The 18939-nt window shown below is 46.2% G+C and overlaps 1 protein-coding gene across 2 annotated transcripts; it reads right to left on the reverse strand.

Moving 5' to 3' along the window:
• Positions 1-1960: 1960 nt before the first annotated feature.
• LINS1 (lines homolog 1) lies at positions 1961-13422 on the reverse strand. 2 transcript variants are annotated; one of them, XM_072148611.1, is made up of 8 exons: positions 13240-13422; positions 12607-12751; positions 11186-11394; positions 8578-8667; positions 7386-7527; positions 6154-6744; positions 4451-4634; positions 1961-4007 (listed from the first exon to the last, which is right to left on the reverse strand). In XM_072148611.1, exons 2-8 carry the CDS (start codon positions 12737-12739, stop codon positions 3230-3232), a joined length of 2127 nt encoding a protein of 708 aa, XP_072004712.1. In that variant the 5' UTR covers positions 12740-12751; positions 13240-13422; the 3' UTR covers positions 1961-3229. The 2 variants fall into 2 exon arrangements, with proteins under 2 accessions (XP_072004712.1, XP_072004711.1); XM_072148610.1 differs by having other exon boundaries at positions 12607-12806; positions 13240-13421.
• Between the last annotated feature and the right edge of the window lie 5517 nt (positions 13423-18939).

Consider the following 18939-nt stretch of genomic DNA (forward strand, 5'->3'; position numbering starts at 1 on the left):
AAATAAACCACAGAAAGTGGCAGAGACTGATCTGTGAGGCTGCGGCTATGGAGGGGGCTCTCAGGAATCTGCCGCGCAGAACATTCCTCCACCTCCTACTGATAAGACGTTTGTAGAAATTGTTCAGATGATGGAGAGCAAACATAAATTGCCTCAGTGTGTGACATTCAGCTGATCTGAAGCAGTAGTTTTTCAGAAACCTAGCAGGTGCCAGGCCTAGGACTATAGGCAGGCACCCAGAATGCTCATAGCAACGTGTAGGTTTGTTTAACAAGCGCAGAGCACACAAAACAGGCGAGTATTCTTTGTACTTGCCCAAGGCTAATAAAATAACTTTATTAAAGTCACTATCTTCTTTGGGACTGATGGAGATAACTGAATACAGCTCCCAATTTTGTTCCATAGATATCAATGGTTATTTATAGAGGAAACCCCTTTAGGTTGCAAAATGTCCACAGAAACTGTGGCAGGTCGTGGCAAGCAGTTCTAAATGGAGTCTACAAATCTTAAATTACACCAAAGTAACAACAACATTATATGTAGGGCATTTTATAATCTTCCTAACATACTTTTCCTGTTTCCCCGCATGTATGAGCTCCTTGGTGCACAAGAGGTGTGGCCATGCCTTGCAGTGCACCCATTTCTTACTTTCGGCGTCTCTTGGTGGTGGTGGGTATATCAATCATTGTGTGAAGGGTGGCACTGGGCTGTGCAGGAAGAAGATGCACTTGATAGCAGGCGCCGCTATACTCCTGGAGCACTGACTTGTATACATATTTATATATGAACTGAAGTTTATCTAAAATGCTAAATCTCTGCGAAATAGCGTTAGATCTGGAAAGCTTATAGAATCTCTTACACTATGGTGGTTTTACTTGGAGCTGATAGACTCCCTATAAGCCGCAGCCTTTTGGCCTTCCTCGGCCAGAGACACATGAACGTGGTTCATCTTTGAAACATGGACCTATTACTATGCCGAGGAGGGGACGGCGTCACATATGATACAAAGAGTCCCTTCTTTCCTGTGGAATAGAAGCACCAAACTCTAATGACAATTACAGATTGCTGCTGCTGTTTGTTGGGGAAGCAGGGACACTTTACATCATATCACCGTGATGCTGAATCCCCTTCTAATCACTGGAATCAGTCTGTGAAATCCCAACTATTGCATTGTGTGTGCCGTTGCAGGGGCTTTCCCACAAATCAAGTTAGGCCCTATCAACAGGATATGGCCTAACTTGCTGATCGGTGGGGGTCTCAGTGATGAGGTACCTCAGTCGGACCCCTCGTCGCTCCCAGAGATTAATGGAGCAGACTGCAGCGCATGATCGTTCTGCTCTATTCATCTCTGTGGAGCCAACGGAAATTGCCGAGCTCCATTGTGCCGAGAGGAGCAGGAGGTCACTGGCCGCCCCTTCCCCTGTAGTTTGTGCCGAGGGAAGGCTACAGGAAGATGGGAAGGAAGATGGGAAGGGAGATGGGACTTTGTCTTAGGTGCTTTGTGTAGCTGCACCCTTATCTGTGTCTCTCATAGGCGGCATATGAAGAAAAATAACTACTATACTAATGCAATGCTTTACTTTACTGTGCACAGAAAAATTAGCAGGAGGAAGATGATGTGGGGGTAACAAGAACGGTGGGGTAAACCGTGTTACAGATCCCAGAATTTTACAGTAAACGTATATGTGATCGGACTAAGCTCCTCCTTAGTGTCTCAAAATGTAAATGCAGCGTGTGATGGGGGTCTAAAAGTAGGGGTGTGCAGCATGTGTGTGCTGTGAGACGGGAAGGAGAAATCCTATTGGTAACAGTTATGGAGAGGGAATGCAATAGTAAAGAAGGCTGCAAATTTCCAGGACACACAGACAGGAACAGAATATATATTTTTTTTATTATAGATGAATCATTTCACTTCAATCCAATTGCCTTGACAGACCCCTTGAAGAAGAAGACGACATGCTTCATTAAATATACTTTTATTTACATGACGACCAGATTTACATCATTATAACAGTTAGGAATTACACCAAGTAACAGGAATTTGGTTCTGGCATTAAACACATAATACCCATCTGCAAGACAGTGATAACATAAGCAGCGAGACTGTACAAGGCAGATCAACGCCAAATTGTAGCACCTACTGCTGGTAGTGCAACTAGTTCAGGATAGTTGTAACCGCATTTGTATTATGTCCCTTCTGGGGCTGGGAATTATTCTTGAAAATAGGTTCTCTGATGATTATGGGATTATTGAAAGTAACATCTTTATGGGATGAATGAGTCAATATAAATGTGCAGTTTATTAAAGGAGCTGCCCCAGATCTGCAGCATTTTGCTGACTCTTTACCTTCGACCAAGCACTGATCTACATAATGTAAAGTGCTGGTACTTTGTATTTTATCTTAGCTCATTTACTAGAATGAGAAAGAACTGCACACAGACTACACAATAAATCTCTAGCCTGTGATGCAAAAGCAACATTTACACCTAGACTACAACCCCTGGCTCCAGAACCTTAATGCCACGGTCATACGTTCCACTAGCATCCGGTTTATAATGCAATGCTAGCGCACATAGGGAGGGCCTCAAACTTTATTAGTTGCACCAAGTTTGATTGTTATCCTCTATCCACAATCTGATCAGTAGGCGTCTAACTTCTGGGTCCATTCTTACTAATTTATGGAGCGGCAGGTTGCTCATGTACAGGTGTCAGCACACAATACTAAGGCTCCATGCACATGTCCACAAATGGTGGCCGTGAGCTAGCCACAAAAACCGCAGCTTACACTGGCACAGACTTGCATCCTACGTGTGCGACCGTACCACAAAAAAATAGGGTAGGTCTTCTTCCTGCCCCGATTTGTGCCACTCAGCTCCCTTCTCCAGCCAGCTTGCAATTCACATGTGGACATGTGCATGGAGCCGAAGGGAGTTTCAGCTATTGCTGAGCACAGCGCTTGGCCATCTCCAAATCAGTTGTGATTAAGAGCTTTGGCGATAGATGAGCGCTGTGTTTGGTGTACCCTAAAAGTAGCAGCATGACAAATGTTCAACCAGTTACTACATCAAATAATGAGTACGGGACTCTCATTCTCACGATGGTGTTATCCCCATTTTATGGATATTTAATAACAATCAAACTTGGTACAATCCCTTTAAAGGAGTGTGTTTTTTTTTCCCCTTCATGGATAAATTGATTCACAGTGATGCAGGCCGATTTCTGTGCTTTATTATTTGCTTAGTGCACACACATGGGTGAGCAACTTTAGTAAAGCAGATGGATTGTAAGGAAATAGCTTCTTTCTATGTAACCTGTCAATGGCTGCCTGCAGGTCTCCCAGACACTGCACAGCTTTCTGCCAGATGCCCGCAGCCTGGTATGTAGTGCCTGCGTCTTGCATATTTGCAGAGGTGGTATGGGATAGCGAGCACATTGCTGTCAGCCCCAGGTTCTTCATGTGCATATCTATATCTGAGCTGTCAGCTCCTGCCTGGCGTGAGATAACTAGACACGGTTCACTGCCTGACATCTCAGATTCTGAGTCTTCAGAACTGTCATATTCCACAAGACGTTGAAGGGCGCCTAAAGATGATGAGCTTATACCGTCAGACAGGTGATAATGTGATGACGGCTTATCATTCCTCGGACCAGACACAGAAGATGTATCCACATGTGGACTAATAATGGATTCTTGTGAACATGGGGCGTTCGACATCTGCCGAGGACAGACAGAGACATTGGCCACACTAGGTGACTGGAGAGGGGACGATCTGTCTAAAAATGTGCAAATTAAGCAAAATTGGGACCAGTCCTCTTTGAGAAGCTTCAGATACCTGACAAAATACTCCAGAAAGCAGGTCTCCGAGGAGATGAGAAAGTCTAGCAGGACCGAGGCATCAAATAAGACGTTCTTCAGCAGGAACAAGAAGATACAGTGTGGGTTCATCCCGCAACAGTGTGATGGAAGCTTCCAAATGTCCTCATCGTCACTCGCTGTAGAATGGAGTCTGATGCAAGAAAATAGAAGAGATAACAGGCTAGTAGATATTAGGAATTAGCCTTGTCCACATATTATTCATTGTTTAATGTCATGTAGATAAAATGTCAAGGAAGCGAGGAACGCCATTGATCCACCACCGCTTATACAGCAGATAAAGTGGCAACCCCTATACAAACAAAACCTATAGTGAAACATGTGCACACACCATGTAGAGGAGCACTAAAAATTGCAATTTAAAGTATTGTGCTAAAACAAATATATATATATACACACACACACACACACACACATATTATTTTTTATAATATATAAAATAATAATATTTAAAAATATATATATCTTGAGACCATTTGTGGCACCAAAATTTGTGTCTCATAAAAATTGAGGATGAGCTTCCAACAGTTTATGGACAGTAGAATAATAAGACGTCTCACAGATAAATCTGCCCACCTTGGATTGTGTAGATACATCTGAAGCAAACTCTTTGCCACCTCTAACATGTCATCGTCCTGCTCTATAAAAACCAGGGACACCCATTCACAGAAGTGCACCCGTTCCTTCCATCCAAGATGGCGTTCCAGGAAATTCAATAAATGCCCCATATACAGGGATGTTTCTGAAATTTCAATGTAACCTAGGAAAAAAAAAAGAAGAAATTCAATCACGTGATTAATCTTGATAACATCAGATCCACTTTCACCTAATATAAAACTCAAGTGTATCCTAGGCCGGCCCTGAGTGTTTACTTTCATGAGGACACAATGTAAGAGCCCTTCTCGATTATACAGAAAACTATTCAAGATTATAAGTGTAGAACAATGGAAGCTTCAACTAGATGAACGATTGTACATATTTCACACCAAGATGCCAAATATAGGTACTTATCAGGTACAGAAGTATGAGAAGTAGAAGAGGAATGGAACATGGAGTCCTAATCACATTGTACGGACGTAGCCATGCTTGGAATCAGGGGAGTAAGTGTTTGGACATCAAATTACACATGGGCCCACCCCAATTATTCTACAATGGCGTGTCCTATATGTGCAGGACTATAAAAGAGTATGAAGCAACCCACATCTGATCTGCCACTCCACTCATATAGGACAGTGATGGCTAACCTACGGCACTGGTGCCAGAGGTGGCACTCAGAGCCCTTTCTGTGGGCACCCAGGCCATCACCAGAGATAACTCCAGGCATCTTCCTGCAGTCCCAGACAGCCCAGGACTTGCTGTGCACACAGCTATTTTAAAGTGACAGCTCTACCTGGGACCACTGGAGGAGTGGGAAGGTGTGGACAGATCTGGATTATCATTGTAGCTCCGGCCCTGACAATTCTTCCTGTTTATGGGACCCTGGAGTCCCATAAACAGCTACAATGATCATGGTATGAATGAAAGCTGTGACAGAGAAGGGAGTATAAATCACTAATTACATTTCTGTGTTGGCACTTTGCGGTAAATAAGTGGGTCTCGGTTGTAGTTTAGGCACTCTGTCTCTAAAAGGTTCGCCATCACTGATATAGGACCTCTATTCTTAGGATTATAGGTCTCCCTGGGCAGCCTCAGAAGGGTTAGGGGTCATGGGAACTGCTGGGTCAGTGATGTCATTTGTTGGACATCACTGATCGGCTGATGCAGGTTAAGAGACCCCCAGCATTGCGTACCCATAATCGCTGTGGTGCTGGAGCAGTAACCACAAAATAGGTTTTGCTTCCCCCTTGGGTTAGTACTGGTTGCTTAAAACTTATACACAGAACAGGGGATAAGGATCTACAGCGCAACAACTCCTTTAAATGCCTTAAACGTTCCTATGAGGTCCACTGAAGGCCCTGGCTGATGCAACTTTTCGTTCGCCTTGGGTTACAAAGCTGGCGCCATCTTGTGGCCAATGAATTGTCCTAACAATAAATGGTACTCGTATTAGATACAAACGGTGGACATAATTTGCATGGCTTCTTCGGTTTTATTACTTATCTCCTATAACTTCTATATTGCTTTAACAAATAACATTATCACAATTTAACCCTTTCTACAAGTGTCACATCTGTAGATCTAAAGGCCAGTGATATCCTGGCTATTTCTTCACCAGTCAGAAGAAGATATTGACCTTCCGCTACATAATTATATACACTGTACCATGCGGCAGGTATTACCTGGCCCTGGGCTACTGTAGGCTTCATTGTGGAACTGAATTTCCAGAGCTTTCAGAACAGAAAGACTGGCTGCTCCCAGGATCACCAGGTCAGGACCATGCTCCGAGCCTTGGTTGGCACCTCCAAAGCTGCTTGAGCGGTCACTTGAAGGCACTTGCAATAGCCAGCCTTGCCCTACGGCATTCAGGATTGTGGTGGCCAGAACAGTCAGCTCTGCATCCAACGCTGCGTCTTGCTGGTTAAAAAGGTTGTGAGAAGGCAGGAAATCCTCCCCAGCTTTATACAGGAGACATCGCTTTAGCACCAGGATGACCTGCTTCTTAATAAAGTAAGGAACAGGAGCGGACATAAGGTTCAAGGCCTGAGGAAGAATCACAGATAAAACTTGTTTGCAGAGAGAGACATTTAACTTCAGCTCTATCCTTAAGGCAACCAAGACTTCTAACAGATCCAAGAGGCAGGAGATATGACTGCTGGACACAGCGCCGGGTGCAGGAGATGGGCACTCTGCTACAGGAAGACGCGGGATACAGGTGGTGCAGAATCCTACAAATACATCTTCCATAGTCTCCATGATCTGCAGTAGACAACCTAGAAGACAGAAAGTGCAAATTATCCACCCAAACAGATATGACTTGAATCCCCTATGCACAGGATGGGTGCTTATTATAATAATAATAAATAATAATAATATTATTATAATGTTTATTTATGTAGTGCCATCATATTATGTAGCACTTTACAAATAATAGGTAACATAAAAGAAATACAATATTACATTACAGAGTACAAACAGTCATATGGAACAATAGGAGTGAGGGCTTACAGTCTATGAGGATGAGGGGGTGACACAAGAGCTTACAGTCTATGAGGATGAAGGGGTGACACAAGAGCTTACAATCTATGAGGATGAGGAGGTGACACAAGAGCTTACAGTCCATGAGGATGAGGGGGTGACACAAGAGCTTACAGTCTATGAGGATGAGGGGGTGACACAAGAGCTTACAGTTTATGAGGATGAGGGGGTGACACAAGAGCTTACAGTCTATGAGGATGAAGGGGTGACACAAGAGCTTACAGTCTATGAGAGAGCTCACACATACAAGTAGCAGGAGTCTCAATAGAATGGTGGTCCCAAGACAATGTAGTGCCAATATAAACCAGGTCCAATGCTTTATATAGAAAGCATGCATGAATAGGTTAAGATGGTAAATGATAAAATATAATCTTACCTGTCTTTCGGATCTGCTCATCCACAAGGATTTCTTTATAAACTGCGATCATGGACATCAGACATGGCATCAGTGTGGGGGAACTCGGATCTTCCCTTAATGTATTTAGGCAGAGCTGAAGCCAATGAGTATTCACCTCATTCTAAGGAAACAAGGACAGCACAGTGCATGGAAATTCATGTAGTTAAAGACCACATGGCTAAATGTACGAGGACATCCCTATAGATAGTTGGGTTATCTTAAGAGATACAACAACAGAATAAGCCGCTCTTTGAAACGGGGGAAACCCACCCCAAGTGTAGGTTCTAAGATAGAAGAGTGCGATTTTGGCAACATCAGACAACCATCTATTAAAGAGAACCCGTCATGCAAAATAACCCCCCTAAACTAAATATATTTTCATAAACTGCCATTAGAGAGCATTGCCTTTATCCCTTCATTGTCCCTCTACATGCCTGTAAACCTAAGCAATGAGGTCCTAAAGCTGTATGCAAATGACCTGTGAAATGTCCAATGAGTCATTAGCATATTCAAGCTGTCCACTCTATTCATGAGTGGGAGGCACAGCCACACCCCCAGTGCATGACTGACAGCCTGTATAATGGTGTGAGGCTGTATAATGATGTGCTTCCTGGTGCTGGCGCCCCCTGCAGCCTGTGTGTGCATGTGTGTGCATGTGTGTGTGTAAAGGAGGGATACGGTAGCTCCAGGCAGCCATGTTACAGCAGAACATGTCAGATTCATGTGTAGCTGATGTCTGTGTCTCTCACCTGTATATTAGGAGGATGCAGCATGTCAACAGATACAGCAAACACATTAGCCATGCTTTACTATACATTACACACAGACATAAGCAGGGGGAGGAGAGGGGAGGGGAAACAGGGGTGACATCACTGCCTCTGACCATGTGACCAGCCTCATTTACATGATAAAAATTAGATGATTTTACAATGAATAATGTATGAAATGACTAGATAAAGGCTGGGATGGGATCCTTGTGAGCTGCTCCAACAGGTAGTAGTGACAGGACAAGTGACACAGACCTGATGACAGGTGTCCTTTAATGTTACCGTCTGAGAAATATACATCCATTTCATAATATTTTTATGGATTATTGGCAGTACACATCTCCAAGTAGAATAGTCGAGACCGCTCACAAATTACAGAAAGGAGAAGGAAAAGGAAAGCTCACCTGGAATTTAAGTTGATATAGCACCAAACAGGAGAGGCACTTGGAGGAAATGTGTGATAGCACCTTATCTGAAGTGTTCAACAACCTCATCTGCTCAACAAAAAGAAAGATATCATGTTATCTAGAAAACACTCCACAGGATGAACTGCAAGTGTTTGATCATTAAGGGGGCTAAATGCTGGGACCCCCACCATGTCCAAATAAACTACCTAATGGGTAATCCCACAAACAAGAGAATAGCGAATGATTATTAGTCCAAATTACCAATAGCTTTGCAAAGTTTTCATCTAACTTTGGATAGGGGGATTAGTATGCTTGTCTTGGTTGCCACTGGAGAAGACCATTAATGTCTGTTCCATTCATGGCGTTTATGGAATCTTAGATGTTACTAGACGGAGGTTGTTGCTGGGCACAGGTTCTCCATAGACACCCGCAGCCCATTACATGGCCCATGACAAGATCACATGCATCACAAGATAACTTATGACCTGGAAGCATAAAAAATAGATAATGAGGAAACTAGGAAAGCTGCAGTGATATGAATATGGAGGGTTCCACTGACCCAAGGGCGACTTTCTCGTTCAATCTGTCTGGTTTCTTTCATGGTCCAGTGATCTGATCCTATCAGAGAACATTGCAGCATATCATACTTGATCACTACTTGATAAGTAGCTCAGAGTTGTAAAAAAGTTAGACATGAAAATCTGTCACAACTACATTTAAAATTAAAAACTAAAAAAAACAAATTGTCAGATAGCACTAGGACTGAAATCTGACCAAACTCTTAAAGTATCCGATTTAACACTCAGGCCTTAGACATATTTTGCAAAGTTGTCCAGTACAGGGTGGGGCTTATATAGAAAGGGATAGTACGTGGGTTTTTGGACATTTTGGATTTTAGAAAAAACACAATTTAATAAGTAGCTCAGAGCCATGAAAAGCAGATGGGAAAATCAGAAAAGACTGAGGAGACAAATAGGACTACAAAAAAATGGATGGGGAGATTAAAATTGGATGATTTTCCATGACCATACTTACTGTTAGATACTGACATATCAGTCACTTGTCTGGACATATAAAATAAACTAAAAGTTTTGTTATACAGGTGGTCCCTGGGTTACATATAAGATAGGTTCTTTAGGTTTGTTCTTAAGTTGAATTTGTATTTAAGTCGGAACCATATATTTTATCATTGTAATCCCAGCCAGATTTTTTTTGGTCTCTGTGACAATTGGATTTTAAAAATGTTGGGTTGTCATAAGAATCAGATTTAACAATAACAGCTTCATTGCAGACACCTGTGATAACTGTTATAGCTGTTCATTGTAGCCCAAGGCGAAAGTACAGCAAATTACCAATTACCAGAGGTCCATTTGTAACTAGGGGTTGTATGCAAGTCTGGTGTTCTTAAGTAGGAGACCGCCTGTATGGCTGTATAGCTTCAGAGATATCCGCCTACACCAGACAGTAAGTAGCTATGACCTTGGATATGTCAGCAGGTTTTCCTATGTCCCCTCTTCTTTCTGGTGCCAAAAGCCTTCTACACCTCCAGAGACCAAAGTTTGACCCCAGTTTTGGATAGCAAAAGTACCGTATTTTCCGGCCCATTAGGCGCACCGGAATATAAGCCGGAACATTAGTCCGATGCGCCTTATATATGTAATAATTCCATATATAAGGCGCATCGGACTATAAGGCGCAGGGTCCGGGGGGCGTGGCGGAGACCCGACGAGAAGAGACGCGACGACGCGGGGAAGGCGAGTGGGAGGAGGGCAGCGGACCATACTTACATAGGTCCCCGCTACCGGAGACAGCAGATCTCCAGCGGGAACTGCTGTCTCCGGTAGCGGGGACCTATGTAAGTATGGTCCGCTGCCCTGTGCCATACATAGGGCGCACCGGACTATAAGGCGCACTTTGGATTTCCAAGGAAATCCAAGGCTTTTAAGTGCGCCTTATAGTCCGGAAAATACGGTATTCAGAAAGTGCTAAACAAAAAATTTGGCACAAGTCGCACCATAATTTAGGGTTTCTATTGTAGGGTATCGCAAGACATGGCTGTGTGCACTGCGTCTGATAAAAGGATGTGTGGTCATTTTGTGACTTGCAATTTACCATGATACAAGAACTAAAATGCAAGTTGTGATGTGACTGCATGTACTTTTATTACATGCAATGAACACAGCTTTGGAATAAGGAATATGAAGACGCTGGCACAGGTGGATTTATTATGGCTTGCACTGGTGTAAAATCCATGAAAAGGTTACAGTTCCTGGAGCAAGGCCTTCTCCCCCTTACTTCACCTCAACGCTGGAGAGAGGAAGGGGTGTGAAAACCGCACGTGGAGTCGGTAGGGCCTCAATGGTGGCACATTAGCTATAGCCTAAGCCAGTTCCCAACACAGGTTATTCCTCAACTCTACAGGCCAAGGCCTGGCAGAGGACTGATTTGGATGTGTAGCTCTTGATCAACCTAACGTCTTTGTGGTTTTTCATCCAAGACTGATTAACTGTAAAATTCATCAGTCACTGGGTGCCATGAGTGGGCAGGCCACGTGTGGCTGCTGCAGTGTCAGTTTATACCCTTAAAATTTTGCTTTAATACTTACTATTGCAGTATCAACTCCATTTTGTTGCAGCACCTTCACCACATGGGAATATTGTTGTCTTATGTGCGGCTCAGTGCAGAGGTTCTCAGCTTTGATGATCAGGATCTGGATAAGAGACAGCTGAAGTAAAGTGACATCTCGGGGCACCAAGGTGTGGGCCACGCTGTCCAAGCAAAGGCTTGTCACATACCCAGCAGTTTCATGGATTGCTAAAATGCAAACAAAAAGGAGACAGTGAGTAGAAAGAGTAGAGTTTCCATGAATCGTCTTTACTAGTGTGATCAGAGGGGTCTGATCACTAGGCTCCCTACAACAACGAGAGCCGTGGACTCTGTTGCCACTCAAAAGGGAAACGTTTAGGGAATATTGGCCCTCAATATATCCTCATCCTAGAACCCCTCAGTCCTCAGTTTTTTGCAGTTTGCATTTACCTTACCAAACCCAGTACAGCAGAACAAAAAGGTTCTTAACTCAAGTCGACTTGCAATGGTGGGATTTATTGGACCAAAGCTCTTAACATGTCAGTTCAGTATTTCCAGGTTAGGTCTGGGAAATCTCTCCAGCACACGAAGATTGAACTTGCTTGTGGCCAACCGACCTTACCCCTATATCAGTAAGGCTTCATTCACACCACGTTGTATCGCTCAGTTGTAAAGATACCTTGGGTGGATTCCCAGCGTGTCCTTACATTGAGGGCTAGTACTCATCCCATTGTATACACATACAATGCGAAATGTTGTTCTGTTCCTCCCTTCCCCCTTGAAAGTGGGGGAATGAGTGAACATCAGCTTGTTCCAAATGCCTCCTGAATGACGCAACGGTCATAATTCCTTTATTTATATAGCGTACACAGATCACGCAGCTCTGCGCAGAGATTGCCAGATCAGTCTCTGTCCTCATGAGGCTCACAATCTAATCATCCTACCAGTATGTTTTGGAGTGTGGGAGGAAACTGGAGTACCCGGAGGAAACCCACGCAAACACAGAGAGAACATACAAACTCTTTTCAGATGTTGACCCTGGGACTTGAACCCAGGTCCCCAGCGCTGCAAGGCTGTAATGCTAACCACAAAGCCACAGTGTTGCCCTTACATGACAATGACATCACAGCATGTGCTCAGCAGAAGCAAGGTGCAGATGCATTACTGTTTTTCCCTTGTCTTTTTTTTTGTTATAAAATATGCTATAATGGCCTCTGCTGGGTGTATACAGTACTCAGCAGGTTGGAAAGACATCCAGCTTTGACTACCATGTGTCTCTCGTAGTATGGGGTATATATTGGGCAGTGATGCTCTGTCAGTACATGAAAACGGATACTTTTGGTGTATACGCCCAGAGCTCTCCTGGCAAATACGATGAACGTAGTCATAATACTGTGGTGTGAATGTAGCCTTAGCTATAATGCAGATTCCCACACAGACCTGAGCCGGCACATGCTTCACTTGGACTCCGTGGCATTAAGAGGGCTGCAGACGTCTGTACATCTTTGTGTAGGGGGGCAGCCTGCAGTAACTTCTTGTGCAGCTCCTTCAATCCTGGGAATGCTCCTTCCATCTCCTCGAGACACTTGAATAGTGTACATTAAATACAAGATCATCATTGGACGCAGTGATTAATTTACCTAAGCAAAAATATACTTACATTAGATACACACACACATATACGACCCTCCAATACTACTATTACAGCATAATATGTGCAGGCGGGCTGAGACAGTGTAAATATGGAACAGTTTTATGTGATACAGCGGTTACCTATAGTGATCTGAATATATAACCATTGGGTTAATTACGGATAGAGCCTAGCACGGATCCAGCCATATTCACCCTTTTCCTGCAAGAATTTTGTCATATTCTGATTGTTAGATGATAAATCACACAGAGATCACATCTGCCATGTAATATCATTTCTCCTCTTCTGGCTGTAATGGACTTGCCAAGCAGTGCCGGGGGTGCAGGTACATAGATGCGCACCCAGTCCCCCCTGTACTGCCAGGACCCCTGATCTACTTCGCTACTTGCGTGATATCACTATTATACCATAACACTACCTACCAGCTCCAGAGCATTGTGCTGCCACCACTACAGCCCCGGGCGGAGGTCATGGCTGACATTACAGGTGCCCCGGGCAGAAGCTGCACCGCACGCCGGACATCACTGTACGGGCTATATGCGCGCCGCATCTCCAGCGCATGCGCACACCCTATTTCCAGGTCTTCTCAGGATCTGCCTGACAGTCGCTAGTGTGTCTGGCTGCTGGGCGGAGTTTCGGTTCGCGTCTTAGCCAATCTGCGTTCTCTTCAGCAGTGTGATAAGTAGGAGGTGCTATGCGCAGGGATTTGCCAGTCACGACCTGTTGTGTGCAGCCCGTGAGCACCCGCAGTCACTGTGCAGCTGGTCAGGATGTGATCAACACGTTATAGCTAAATGTAGTCCAGCTACACACCAGGACTGCATGTGGCTGTACAGGAAAGAGATATCCTGCTACTAACCAGGGCTGCATGTAGCTGTACAGGGGAGAGATGTCCTGATACACACCAGCGCTGCGTGTAGCTGTACAGGGGAGAGATGTCCTGCTACACACCAGGGCTGCATGTAGCTGTACAAGGGAGAGATGTCCTGCTACACACCAGGGCTGCATGTAGCTGTACAAGGGAGAGATGTCCTGCTACACACCAGGGCAGCATGTAGGTGTACAGGGGAGAGATGTCCTGCTACACACCAGGGCTGCATGTAGATATAAAGGGGATAGATGTCCTGCTACACATCAGGGCTGCATATAGGTGTACAAGGGAGAGATAGTCCAGCTACACACCAGGGCTGCATGTAGGTGTACAAGAGAGAGATGTCCTGCTACACACCAGGGCTGCATGTAGCTGTATAGGGGAGAGATGTCCTGCTACACACCAGGGCTGCATGTAGCTGTACAAGGGATAGATGTCCTGCTACACACCAGGGCTGCATGTAGGTGTACAAGAGAGATGTCCTGCTACACACCAGGGCTGCATAAAGGTGTACAGGGGAGAGATGTCCTGCTGCACACCAGGGCTGTATGTAGCTGTACAGGGGAGAGATGTCCTAATACACACCAGGGCTGCATGTAGATATACAGGGGAGAGATGTCCTGCTACACACCAGGGCTGCATGTAGGTGTACAAGAGAGATGTCCTGCTACACACCAGGGCTGTATGTAGGTGTACAGGGGAGAGATGTCCTAATACACACCAGGGCTGCATGTAGATGTACAGGGGAGAGATGTCCTGCTGCACACCAGGGCTGTATGTAGGTGTACAGGGGAGAGATGTCCTGCTACACACCAGGGCTGCATATAGGTGTACAGGGGAGAGATGTCCTAATACACACCAGGGCTGCATGTAGGTGTACAAGAGAGATGTCCTGCTACACACCAGGGCTGTATGTAGGTGTACAGGGGAGAGATGTCCTAATACACACCAGGGCTGCATGTAGGTGTACAAGAGAGATGTCCTGCTACACACCAGGGCTGTATGTAGGTGTACAGGGGAGAGATGTCCTGCTACACACCAGGGCTGCATGTAGCTGTACAGGGGAGAGATGTCCTGCTACACACCAGGGCTGCATGTAGATATACAGGGGAGAGATGTCCTGCTACACACCAGGGCTGCATGCAGGTGTACAAGAGAGATGCCCTGCTACACACCAGGGCTGTATGTAGGTGTACAGGGGAGAGATGTCCTGCTACACACAAGGGCTGCATGTAGGTGTTCAGGGGAGAGATGTCCTGCTACACACCAGGGCTGCATGTAGATGTACAGGGGAGAGATGTCCTGCTACACACCAGGGCTGCATGTAGATGTTCAGGTGGAGAAATGTCCTGCTACACACCAGGGCTGCATGTAGGTGTACAAGGCAGAGATGTCCTGCTACACACCAGAGCTGCATGTAGCTGTACAGGGGAGAGATAGCACTACTACACACCAGGGCTGCATGTAGCTGTACAAGGGAGAGATGTCCTGCTACACACCAGGACTGCATGAAGTTGTACAGGGGAGAGATGTCCTGCTACACACCAGGGCTGCATGAAGTTGTACAGGGGAGAGATGTCCTGCTACACACCAGGACTGCATGTAGGTGTACAAGGGAGAGATAATCCAGCTACATACCAGGGCTGCATGTAGCTGTACAGGAGAGAGATGTCCTGCTACACACCAGGGCTGCATGTAGGTGTACAAGAGAGAGATGTCCTGCTACACACCAGGGCTGCATGTAGGTGTACAAGAGACAGACACACTGCTTAAAAACGGACCAAAACGGGCTCGAAACACATCACCCTTACACATATACGGCACATATACAAACAAATATGCAGCATATATACACACAAACACATATACATGCATTTACATATGTAGCAATTATACTCACCCCAGATTCCCGGATTTCCTAATTATACTTTGCCTCCGGGGACGTCTCACTACCTCTCCGCCCACCTCCTTTGCGGCCTGCAATTAGGGAGCAAGTAATACGTCGTGGTGGGCCCCTTTGGAGCTCAGGGGCCCCAGCACTTGCCCGGGTCAGCCACACAGAGCACATGGTCTTTAGCTGGTCTGCAAAGTTAAGAGAGAGACAGTGGGGCACATTTACTTACCCGGCCGACGGAGTACTGTGCCGCGATTCACAAAGATCAAACGCCCGATTTCCTGCATGTGTCGAATCGCTGGAATCGCTCAGAATCGCTGGAGTTCGCTATCTTCTTCCTGGTGCATGTAAGTGCATTGGCTGCGACACAATTTGAATATTAAATCCTGCGCTCAGTCTGAATAAGTAGGATCGTCCGACGGTCCGCCCCCCAATTTCTGACGAATGAAAGCCGGCGCTGATGCGCCAAAATCTGATCACGTGCGACACAATCTCCTTCTAAATAGCTGTCACAGTGGCCCAAATCCTGAAAATTTCCAAAACCCGACAAAAGTGCGTTCCGCGGACCCTTAGCAAACAAGCCCCAGTGTGTACAGCACACCTTCAGTGCTGCCACAGATACCAATCCCAGAAACTAAGGAGACTCTAAGCCAAATCTGAAGCCTCCACAATTTGGACACAGCTCCATCTCAACTATCCCAGCCTACATCTACTATCAGGCTGGTGCACCATTCCTGCATACTTCCATGACCACTCCAGTAACTAGAATACGATGTTAATCGTTTTTGGGGCCGTTGCCTTCTGTTTCAGGTTCAATAAAGAACTGTAAGTTGATTTGCAAGACGTTGCCTTCGTCTGATCCCTAGATATGGTTGCTTACCACCACAGGCTTCCCCATCCATTACCCAGGGACTGTAGGACACCCCTCCTGTCCCCATACCAAGCACCGTGACATCAGCTTGCCCTAGGCTGCAATTGCCAGCCACACTATTCTGGGCCCCGGCTGCCTCCAGGCCCACAAGAAAAGGCTAGGCCCTGATGGGGGATGTTGCAGATGCACAGCTCCCAGGGCCGGATTAAGGTTGGTGGGGGCCCCTGGGCGCAAAATCTGGTGGAGGCCCCAACTGAGTGTAGCGTGCATACACGTCCTCCTGCTCACAATCCACTATCCCCCCAGTAACACCGCTACATACACCCGCCTCACCCCCAGTAAGACAGATACATACAGCCACCTTATCCCTAGTAACACAGCTACATACAGCCACCTCATCCCCAGTAACACAGCTACATACAGCCGCCTCAACCCCAGTAACACAGCTCCATACAGCCGCCTCACCCCCAGTAAGACAGATACATACAGCCACCTTATCCCTAGTAACACAGCTACATACAGCCACCTCATCCCCAGTAACACAGCTACATACAGCCGCCTCAACCCCAGTAACACAGCTCCATACAGCAGCCTCACCCCCAGTAACACAGCTACATACAGCTGCCTCGCCCCCAGTAACACAGCTACATACAGCCGCCTCACCCCCAGTAACACAGCTACATACAGCCGCCTCACCCCCAGTAACACAGCTACATACAGCCGCCTCACCCCCAGTAACACAGCTACATACAGCCGCCTCATCCCCAGTAACACAGCTCCATACAGCAGCCTCACCCCCAGTAACACAGCTACATACAGCCGCCTCAACCCCAGTAACACAGCTCCATACAGCAGCCTCACCCCCAGTAACACAGCTACACATAGCCGCCTCATCCCCAGTAACACTGCTACATACAGCCGCCTCATCCATATTAACACAGCTACATACAGCCGCCTCATCCCTAGTAACACAGCTACATACAGCCACCTCATCCCCAGTAACACTGCTACATACAGCCGCCTCATCCATATTAACACAGCTACATACAGCCGCTTTATCCGTAGTAACACAGCTACATACAGCCACCTTATCCCTAGTAACACAGCTACATACAGCCACCTCATCCCCAGTAACACAGCTACATACAGCCGCCTCATCCGTAGTAACACAGCTACATACAGCCGCCTCATCCGTAGTAACACAGCTACATACAGCCGCCTCATCCGTAGTAACACAGCTACATACAGCCGCCACACCCCCAGTAACACAGCTACATACAGCCGCCTCACCCACAGTAACACATCTACATACAGCGCCTCATCCAGAGTAACACATCTACATACAGCCGCCTCACTCCCAGTAACACAGCTAAATACAGACGCAACGCGCCCAGTAACACAGCTACATACAGCCGCCTGATCCGTATTAACACAGCTACATACAGCTGCCTCATCTGTAGTAACACAGCTATATACAGCCGCCTCACCCCCAGTAACACAGCTACATACAGCCGCCTCACCCCCAGTAACACAGCTACATACAGCGCCTCATCCCCAGTAACACATCTACATACAGCCGCCTCACTCCCAGTAACACAGCTAAATACAGACGCAACGCGCCCAGTAACACCGCTACATACAGCCGCCTCATCCGTATTAACACAGCTACATACAGCTGCCTCATCTGTAGTAACACAGCTACATACAGCCGCCTCACCCCCAGTAACACAGCTACATACAGCCGCCTCACCCCCAGTAACACAGCTACATACAGCCGCCTCACCCCCAGTAACACATCTACATACAGCCGCCTCACCCCCAGTAACACATCTACATACAGCCGCCTCACCCCCAGTAACACAGCTACATACAGCCGCCTCGCTCCCAGTAACACAGCTACATACAGCCGCCTCACCCCCAGTAACACAGCTACATACAGCCGCCTCACCCCCAGTAACACAGCTACATACAGCCGCCTCACCCCCAGTAACACATCTACATACAGCCGCCTCACCCCCAGTAACACATCTACATACAGCCGCCTCACCCCCAGTAACACAGCTACATACAGCCGCCTCGCTCCCAGTAACACAGCTACATACAGTCGCCTCACCCCCAGTAACACAGCTACATACAGTCGCCTCACCCCCAGTAACACAGCTACATACAGTCGCCTCACCCCCAGTAACACATCTACATACAGCCGCCTCACCCCCAGTAACACATCTTTGTATCTACCTTCTCTCCTAACAGATATGCAGTCCCATTTAACATACACCTCAGCCCACACCAGACATGCAGTCCCACAGTTTATACAATTACACTCATTTATACACTGATATATACACACCTTTATATACACACATAAAGTTCTACACTCGTATGCTTGCACCCATGTATATACAAGTATTCACACACATTTATGTACCCATGTACATTTATACATTAAAACACAAACTCATAAAGTATATACACACATACAGTAT

The sequence above is a fragment of the Engystomops pustulosus genome, chromosome 4 (genome assembly GCF_040894005.1).
Source record: "Engystomops pustulosus chromosome 4, aEngPut4.maternal, whole genome shotgun sequence".
Classification (NCBI taxonomy): Eukaryota; Metazoa; Chordata; class Amphibia; order Anura; family Leptodactylidae; genus Engystomops; species Engystomops pustulosus.